The following is a 10118-nucleotide window of genomic DNA, read 5'->3' as shown; positions in this document are numbered from 1 at the left end:
TTGAAGATTTACTGACTTTGCATCTAAAAATTTAACCAATAATTTTTAAGTGCAAAAAGGGCCATCATTCTGCAAAAATCAATGCTAGAGTTAAAGGCCTTGGTGAGTGAATTCTTATTATGTTCTTAATTGTGTGTGTTACATGTAGGTTGCAAGCAAAAATATCTTAAGACATTAATGAGGTATGATGTTGCATGGAAAACTTTAACCAAAGTGTTACACCAATGTCAAAGCTGACGTCTGGATGAGTAGGATAGTCCTACTTATATTCGAATAGTCAAGCTAAAATACGTTCTGTCTGAACAGCAAACAATGCAGACCATTATCTGAGAACACTGATATTCCAGCTGTTCTTTAAATTTGCACTGATCCCGCTTGTAAATTGAGTCTCCACCAGGCTAACGATTAACAAAAAAACAAGGAAATTAGCTTGATTATAGTTTAATATCTGAAAACATGAACAATGTTTACATAATTTATTATTATTACAATATATTACTGCTGTTTTTAAATTAAATCTTATGAAAAGATATGCATCTTAAAGAGATCAGGAAAAAACATTAATTTAAATGAAATATACCACACACTACATATATCGATCATTTCGGTACAAAGCATACTGTACAAAAATTACCTGACGACATTTTTCATATTATTTCCATCAGAGTATTTTAGTAAATGAAAATTCACAACCCTTTCCACCTTATATGCATACATATCAAAAGAAATGATATTGGTGCTTTAAAACAGATTTACTTTTTACATGACTCTTATCACAGACTTTAATTACTGTAATTAAAGTCTCTGTTTTTACTCATACAGGAAAGTTAAAGTAGGCGCTTTCCAATAAATAGTTCTATTTTAAAACAATGGTCAAAGGGACACAACTGTGTTTTTTTCTCCAAATATTCTTTTCCAAGATTTGTGTACCATTTGAGGTAAGTTTGGACCAGTTACTTGTATATAAAATTTCATATCATTCACCAACTCAAAACAATTTAAGTAATCAGTGTGCAAAATAACTTTTAGATGCTTTTAACTCAAAACCGGCTAAGAGAAACGCACACAAAAGATCAACAACATTGCGAGCACTTTTTCTCATTATTTTTTTGCATATTTATCCATTTCCTATTTAAAAAAAAATTAATTTCTGTAACAATTACAAAAATCATAAATGCATCCAATCGTCTAAAAGCTGTGCTACAAAGTTGACAATATACAATGTACTTTTATCACTGTGGCTAACAAAAGTTCATGCTGAGAAATAATATTCAGAAATATGTGGAGACATTACATAACCCAAATATAAAATAACTTTAAATAACTCTTGCTTTGCTTATATATAAAAAAACACTTAAATTCGTATCAATCATTACCAAATCAAAATTTAATGTAAAAAATAAGTGTTCTTGTTACAAAAGGGAATCTAAAAGTTGTTTTCTGAAACATTTTGACAAAAAAAAGTTCCAGTAACATAAGTAGAAAGTCCAAGAATGAAATATACATGTACTACATTGTATCATAAGAAAAACCCTCAAATATACCATTTTAGACTGAGTGATCTAAATTAAACAATAATTTCAGTTGTAAAGAATACAAATATATGACTACTCCAAAAAATTATTCAATCTTTGAATATTACAAAGGATACATAGATATAAAATATCAAGCTTGAATCATGGTAAGGTCAAAAATCAACAACAAAAATTTAATCATTGATTGTAGAAAAACGACAAAAAGGAAACAAGTATGTACAACAAGATAAATATATAAATATCTATGAGATTGTTCAACAAATATGAAAAAGAAAGTAATTCATGAAGCTATATTTTTTATATGAAAATAATATAGAATAAATATCATTCTAAACATAAAATATTTGTAGCCCTACTGTGTGTGTATATATATACACACAAAATTACGTTTCTTTTGTTATAAGGGGGCCCATACTCTTAGTGCCCGAAAGGACCCTCATTAAGCCTAAATACATACATACATCTTTTCTAATTCATGTAACAGTAATTCATGTAACAGACACAGTATCACAGTTTGGTCAGACCAGTACACAACAAGCAATTATCATAGTATTGCAAGCAATCCATTTCCCATACCGGTTAGAACCCCATCAACATTCTGAAGGGCCATTGGCCATTCACTAATGTTTCAATTTTTCTCTATTTTAAGTAAATTTGTTGGAAAAGTTCTTTAAAAGTGATCACAGGAAACAGTTTTTATGAACAGACAGACAGACGGACTGAAGGACACTCTAAAGTTAATATTTGAAACATCCCTGTTACCAAAATATAACATTTTAAAAAGCAAAATTCTTAAAGAGGAGATAACTCTTGAATTAAAGATGCAATTTCATAAAAATTTCAGCTCTTTTTGACTAATCGCAAATATTGTTATATTTGCCATGTTTTAAGCCTATTTGTTGCCAAGGCAACCAATATTTTTTTCAAAATAGGAAGAACAGATAAGACATGCATAATCTACCCATATGTCAAGTTTCATAAAAATATTTCCAGTACTTTTTGAGTTATCACTGGATTCAGTTTATTTGTAAAATTTGCCATATTTTCAGTCTATGTGTTGCCATAGCAACCAGAATTTTCAACATAGGAAGAAAACAAAAAGACGTGCATAATCTCCAGACTGCCATCTACACATATTACAAGTTTCATAAAAAATATTTCTATTACTTTTTGCGTTAACACTGGATCCAGTTTATGTGTAAATATTGCCATATTTTCAGTCTATTTGTTGCCATAGCAACCAGAATTTTCAACATAGGAATAAAAGAAAAAGACGTGCATAATCTCCAGACTGCCATCTACCCATATTTCAAGTTTGATAAAAATATTTCCAGTACTTTTTGAGTTATCACTGGATCCAGTTTATGTGTAAAATTTGCCATATTTTCAGCCTATTTGTTGCCATAGCAACCAGAATTTTCAACATAGGAACAAAAGAAAAAGACGTGCATAATCTCCATACTGCCATCTATCCATATATCAAGGTTCATAAAAATATTTTCAGTACTTTTCAAGTAATCGCGGGATCCAGTTTTGTGGACGGACGGACTGACGGACTGACAGACAGACGGACGGACGGACAGACAGACGGACGGAGGGTAAACCTAAAGTCCCCTCCGGTAAACCGGTAGGGGACTAAAAAGCACTTAACCTTTACCCTGCTGAAGGCGAAAGTGATTAGTCTTTGCCACCAGTATAGAGCCAGGCCAGCCTGCACATCCGTGCAGTCTGACCAGGCTCTATACTGTTGGCTGGCCAACTTCAAATTCTCACCTTGATATACCTAAAATTGATAATGGACTGTTCCAAAATGGAAATTGGAAAAGTCCATTTAAGAAATTCAGTAGGTTAAGGGTAGTAAAGATATATTTATACTATAGAAGGGTAATCCAGTATATTTTATGTACTATAGTAATGGTTATGGTCATATGGTTACCAGTGCTTTTTACAATCTCCAGTGTGATCACCAACCCCAGTACATCTTTGTGTATTTATTTTTTTTAAATGCATTGGCATTTATAACATTTTCATAATCAGTAATTATTACTAATTAATTACTCATTTACATATATCACATATTCACACTGATTCTTCTGTAAATACAAACAAAACAGTTTTTTGTATAGTAAATATAATGTGAAAAATGTCCCATTAACTGCTCATAGGGTTTTATAAATATGTACATGTATATATAATTATACTTATTTCACACAAGTGCTCAAAAGGTTAAATAAACATGTTCAAAATTTGCATATCTATTTTTTATACAAATGTTATCACTTATATTCACAACGTTTTTGCATATATTGTGATGCTGTAAGAAGCTGTCTTAATAGCACTTCCTCTCAGAACCGGGTATCGATGCCTCAGAACCTGGTATCGATGCCAAGCCATTTTTTGATGTCCTTGTTTCAATAAAGCCCTGGAAAAAAACCGAGAAGAACAATTTAGTTATACAGCAAGGTTTTTATTATGTGCACCCTGGAACTTGAAATTCTGTCAAATAACCAGTATTAAGGATAATATCTACACCCAAGTGACGAATGCCCCCGAAAAGGTTTTTTAAGCTTGCAGGTATTATGAAAAGAAAAGAGAATGAAAGTAACTAATTGCCAAATATTATTCTTTGTATTATTGTACCTGTAATCTCTAGTTGTGATAGTGTGAACCTTCAAAATATAAGTGTGACCTTGACCTTTGAAGAAGGGACATGGTTCCTGGACCCAACAGAATGTTGTTATGAGATAGACATTTGTGCCAAGTTATCCCTCAATGCATGACAAAGTTACAGACTGGACATGATTGTTGTGTAAGTAGGGACACACGGACACGAGCCTTAGCCGCGACACATTGTCTTGATGAGATAGACATTTGTGCCAAGTTATTTTAAAATCCTTCCATGCATGACAAAGTTACACTCCGGAGAATGAATGTGTATCTTTAAACTCTTCTCGGTTCAAACTATAAGTGTGACCTTGACCTTGAAGCTAGGGACATGGGTCTTTGTCGTGACATGTCATCTTGATGTTTTCGATATTATTGTTAATACATTGTATTTGTTATTAGATAGAATTTCAAGTCTCTGTGACGTGTATACCTGAGCAATTAGTAATTCTGTTGTATAGTAATTCTACTGCATTTATACATTTTACTGCTATAGAAAACCAAACATATTATGCGAACAGTTCTGACAATTATTATTCAGCCACTTTTTTTAGCAAATGACCTTGGCCAGAGGGACGTAATTTTGTATGCAACAAAAATTTGGTGCATAAAAATAAAATAACTCACACAACAACGACACAAGTCCTAATGTAATTTAAAGTCTACAAATTAACAACAAAATATTTTTCGTGGGCTTTAAAGATTTACCTTAACACCGGCACCTACGCCATTCAAGTCCAGCAGGAATGTGTCATGACCATACACAGAGTTTAGTTCATAATATGTCACAGCTTTGTTACCTGAATATAAATAGAAATACAGGAACATGGTGACACTTTTATTCCATTAAAATAATGATTAAAAATGTGCATGTAGCCATACAGTTAGCCCAATAGGTAGAGCGTTGGACTGTGGTTCGATTCCCGGACGGTGCAGTCACTTTCATTGTGACTGATCATGAAATCCTTTCTACAGTCATTTTCACTGTACCTCTGCTCTTGTACATGCAGGAGTTTAAATTTCATGCAAAAAATGAAGACAACAAGTACTGGTAAACTGCTTGACAGCCTGCCCAGGAACAATGCGGTGGCTGAACTGTGTTCTGGTAAATTCAATGTGCCGTGATCCAGAGTAAAAACTACCAACACCACACTAGAGAAGAACAAAATGTTTTCATTTCTAAGACTCAACGTGCCTTTAAAAATCTTCCATTTTGAAAATAACCTCTCAATGCAATGCAACATGTATGAAATATGTCAGAATAAAGCCAACCTGCAGTTTGAAGAGCTGATGCAAGCTCCCTCTGTTGGGAGATTGGAAACAAAATGTCTGTCTGTACACCAATCACCATCACGGGGCAGGTCACACGTGACAGTCCCTCCTCTAATGAATTAAACCCTTCCGACACGTCAAATATGTCCATTGCCTACAATAATACATAATGACTTTACATCACCACAAAATTATAAATAGTTTTCAACTGAACATTAACCAAAGTGTGAGATTATGATGGTGAACAAAAGTGCAAAGTCTGAAAGTCATATGTCAATGGACTATATGAGGTGGAACGCAAACTTTCATGCAAATTTTAAGTCGAAAAAGGGGCATTTTCTCAAAATGCTTGATAGAGTGACCTCCCTCTGTGTACAGATTTGGGACATGATGATGAACAGAAATGCAAAGTTTTAAAGCCAGATATCAGTGGAGTATAGAATGTATTTTTTTCTTGAATTGTGAATATATATAGATTTCTTAAAGTCTTCTCATGGATGATTTACAAAGAAATTTATTAAGCATCCTGATTAAAAAGAGCTGTCCATAAGACATTGCACTTTACAAGTATTCTCAGTTCTTGAAAGTAAGAAAAGGGGCATAACTCTACTAAATCTGTAACTCAGAGTTACAGAACCTATGCCTATCATGTTAGATTATCACAGAGAACAAGTGTGTGGAGTTTTAACCCACTCCCTTCAGTAGCTTTGGAGATACCAATTTGCATGAAAAAACTTAACCAAAGTGTGACATCAATGCTGATGCCTGGGTGAATACATTATAGCTCTCCCTATTTTTTGAATAAACAAGTTAATAAATAGAGTATACTGAATGAATGTACGTTCAATACTGAATTCATGACAAGTTGAATAATATTATTTCATTCAACAAGTTCAGTAAATTCAGTAATGAACCTACACAAATTTAATATTCTATTTATCTCATAACAAAATAAGGACAATTTAAAGTGAAGAAGAATCACTTCTCCTTGACACACCTATAGTGTAATGCTAGCATTTAGCATGTCTTTACACTTTGTTTGTATATTAACACAAATGATGTAACACAAAAATATATACAATACCATATTTACTAAGTCACAAAAGCGGCATGGGTATGTGATAAATGTACTTAATGAATTCACAGAAGACCAATCATACCTTAGAGATATAAAGGAGAGAATTCGGATCAAATTTGGTGCTGAAAGTTTCCCCCTGGTACTCTATGTAACTCTCTATCACAAACGTGGGACACAGAGTGACTGGTGCCTCTTCATCAATACGGTTCCTGGCAAACCTACTGTCCCATTCTGGTCCACTTCTATATGTCATAGTGGCTAGCTCTCTGAAATTTACATTGATCAACTTGTCCCTTTAAAATATGCTAACATTTATGTGATCAATATTTGCAAATAAAAGTAAATTTTTTTCTCTCCAATTTTCCAGTCCAGTTTTCAAGTCTACGAGGCTTGGAATTTTTCTATGTTGCCAACACCTCATCTACATTAATCATAATATGAGCTGTGTCACGACAAAACCAACATAATTGGTTTGCCACCAGCATGGATTCAGACTAGCCTGCGCATCCGCGCAGTCTGATCAGGATCCATCATGTTCGCTTACAAACCCTATAACAAGTAGAGAAACTGACAGCGAACAGATGCCCAGGCTGGTCTGGATCCATGCTGGTCGCAAACGCAATACATTGGTTTTGTCTTGACGCGGCTCATATATAAGTCTTTACTTTGATAAATTTCCTAACTGTGATATAATTCTTTTTGTTGTTTTGCTTCAACTCATGAATTTTTAAATATTGGAAAATTTTGCATGACAAGTCCATAAGAAAAAAGAGAACATTTAACAAACCTATTCTAACTTTTACCTTAAACAAGAGGGCCATGATGGCCCTGAGGTTGCTCACCTGTATATAGGCCCCCCACCCCCCCCCAAACGTTGCAGGGCCAATTTTAACCAAAGGGCTTTTATTTGCACAAACTTGGTAGACACCCATAAGAAGATGTTTCATGCTAAACATCTAAGCTCTAGCTCATTGGGCTTTTTAAAAGAAGATTTTTTTAAAGTTTTTACTATACACATATAGTTAAAAACAATGACACCCCTGGGGCGGGGCCAATTTTGACCCCAGGGCTTTTATTTGAACAAACTTGGTAGACACCCATTAGAACATGTTTCATGCTAAATATCTTAGCTCTAGCTCTTTGGGTACTTTAAAAGAAGACTTTTAAGATTTTACTATACACATATAGGGAAAATCAATGACCCCCCGGGGCGGGGCCAATTTTGACCCCAGGGCTTTTATTTGAACAAACTTGGTAGACACCCATTAGAACATGTTTCATGCTAAATATCTTAGCTCTAGCTCTTTGGGTTTTTTAAAAGAAGACTTTTTAAGTTTTTACTATATGCATATAGGGAAAATCAATGACCCCCTGGGGCGGGGCCAATTTTGACCCCAGGGCTTTTATTTGAACAAACTTGGTAGACACTTATTAGAACATGTTTCATGCTAAATATCTTTGCTCTAACTCTTTGGGTTCTTTAAAAGAAGATTTTTTAAGTTTTTACTATATGCATATAGGGAAAATCAATGACCCCCCGGGGCGGGGCCAATTTTGACCCCAGGGCTTTTATTTGAACAAACTTGGTAGACACCTATTAGAACATGTTTGATGCTCAATATCTTAGCAATAGCTCTTTGAGTTCTTTAAAACAAGATTTTTTAAGTTTTTACTATATGCATATAGGGAAAATCAATGACACCCCGGGGCGGGGCCAATTTTGACCCCAGGGCTTTTATTTGAACAAACTTGGTAGACACCCATTAGAACATGTTTCATGCTAAATATCTTAGCTCTAGCTCTTTGGGTTCTTTAAAAGAAATTTTTTTAGTTTTTACTATATGCATATAGGGAAAATCAATGACCCCCTGGGGCGGGGCCAATTTTGACCCCAGGTCTTTTATTTGAACAAACTTGGTAGACACTCACTAGAAGATGTTTCATGCCAAATATCTAAGCTCTAGCTCTTATGGTTTTTTAAAAGAAGATATTTAAAGTTTTTTCTTTCGGTTGCCATGGCAACCAGAGTTCTGCATGGAATTAAATTCTTCGAACAATTTTTAAAGGTGACCACCAAAGGAACATTCCTGTGAAGTTTGGATGAAATTGGCTTAGTGGTTTATGAGGAGATGTCATTTAAAGTAAAAGTTTACGGACGGACGACGGACGGATGGACGGACGCCGGACGAAAAGCGATCACAAAAGCTCACCCTGTCACTTTGTGACAGGTGAGCTAAAAAACAAATCACAACACCTAATTTGCATGACAATAATTAAGTTAATATTTAATGACTCCAAGTTTAAAGATTATCACTGGAATTTCAAAGCAAGGGAACTAACCTCGCAAGTTTCATGCCCATCTTCGGATACTTTTTATCATAGTAATGTCCCTTGTTCCAGTTAGGATCACTCATGATACACTTCCTCTGAAGATATCTCATGGCAATAGATGATGGATGACTCCTCGCACAGGAGGATATAGAAACCATTCTGAAAAAGAGGAATACAAATTAGTGGACATTAAAGCTGCATGGCTCCAGATGAGCCAAAATATTTCAAGAAAATTAAACTTGAGAAAAATGTACAAAGATTTTAAGAAAAGTAAATATATTCAAGATTGGAGTAATAATTTACATGTTATGTTGGAATTATGACTGACTTTGCAGTATTTATTCATCATATTTAAACTGTGTGACTTATGCAGTAAGGGGTACTTTGGCTACTTATAAGAAATTTACTTGGCGACTTTCCAGCTTATAGTGGAGGAAGATCTCAGGTGACCCTCTGTGCATTATTTCAGTCACAAATAGGCACTAAAGCAGAACCACTGACGTTCTTTAAGCTACCTGGATAGCTTTCTCACATGAAGGAATGTCATGTCACTGACAGTATTCGATTCCACAGCACAAGGGAGCAGGTGCCTTGCAGTCAATGTTTGTTACCACTCAGCCATGGACACCCCATATTTTCTAAAATGCTGAACTATCATATGATATCCCTTGTATTAGCAATCATATACAGCAAATGTTGAGGTTTACCAGTCTGGACACTTAGAGTTTGACCAGATTCTTTTATTGATGATGCCTCAATGACCATATAAAAGGGAAGTAAATTCCACTGGATTTATAATAGGCAGTTACAATTTCAAAGATGGACTAATCCATTATACAAAATCAGCACAAAAATATTCAAGTAACTTCAAAATACCTGCCCACCCTGTCTGGGTACATAGCTGCTGCCATTAGAGAGCACATTCCACCGAGTGAAGAGCCCACACTGGCGTGTAACTGGAATAAAATACATATAAAAAAATTTGCATCTCTTGCCATTGAATGTTCACCCAACCATGTACATGTTGTACACTAAACCATTGATTGAATTTATCACCATTGATTCTGCAGCACTGTTGTCATGGTAACATCAAATTCCTGTAAAAGAAATATATCTTGGCCTTCAGTTGCACACTTTATGTCACAGAAAAATATTTTTTAAAATTCCTGAAAAAAAATCTACAAGGTCATTTCCATGGTTACCAAATTTTTTTCCTAATGTTTGGTTGATGAAACTGC

At 34.5% G+C, this 10118-nt stretch overlaps 1 protein-coding gene across 1 annotated transcript in view; it reads right to left on the bottom strand.

Moving 5' to 3' along the window:
- Positions 1 to 425: 425 nt before the first annotated feature.
- The window catches only part of LOC132750318 (uncharacterized), a 33181-nt gene continuing 23488 nt past the window's right edge, over positions 426 to 10118 (bottom strand). The window contains exons 7-12 of the mRNA XM_060740264.1: positions 9757 to 9836; positions 8890 to 9039; positions 6632 to 6815; positions 5472 to 5625; positions 4908 to 4999; positions 426 to 3957 (exon numbers count right to left, since the gene is read on the bottom strand). Of these exons, the coding sequence (XP_060596247.1) occupies positions 3865 to 3957; positions 4908 to 4999; positions 5472 to 5625; positions 6632 to 6815; positions 8890 to 9039; positions 9757 to 9836 (753 nt within the window). The 3' untranslated portion in view covers positions 426 to 3864. The remainder of the gene's footprint in view (positions 3958 to 4907; positions 5000 to 5471; positions 5626 to 6631; positions 6816 to 8889; positions 9040 to 9756; positions 9837 to 10118) is intronic.

This window comes from Ruditapes philippinarum, unplaced genomic scaffold (genome assembly GCF_026571515.1).
Source record: "Ruditapes philippinarum isolate M1 unplaced genomic scaffold, ASM2657151v2 ctg1966_1_1_1_1, whole genome shotgun sequence".
In the NCBI taxonomy this organism is placed as follows: domain Eukaryota; kingdom Metazoa; phylum Mollusca; class Bivalvia; order Venerida; family Veneridae; genus Ruditapes; species Ruditapes philippinarum.
This window is presented reverse-complemented; position numbering and strand designations above follow the sequence as displayed.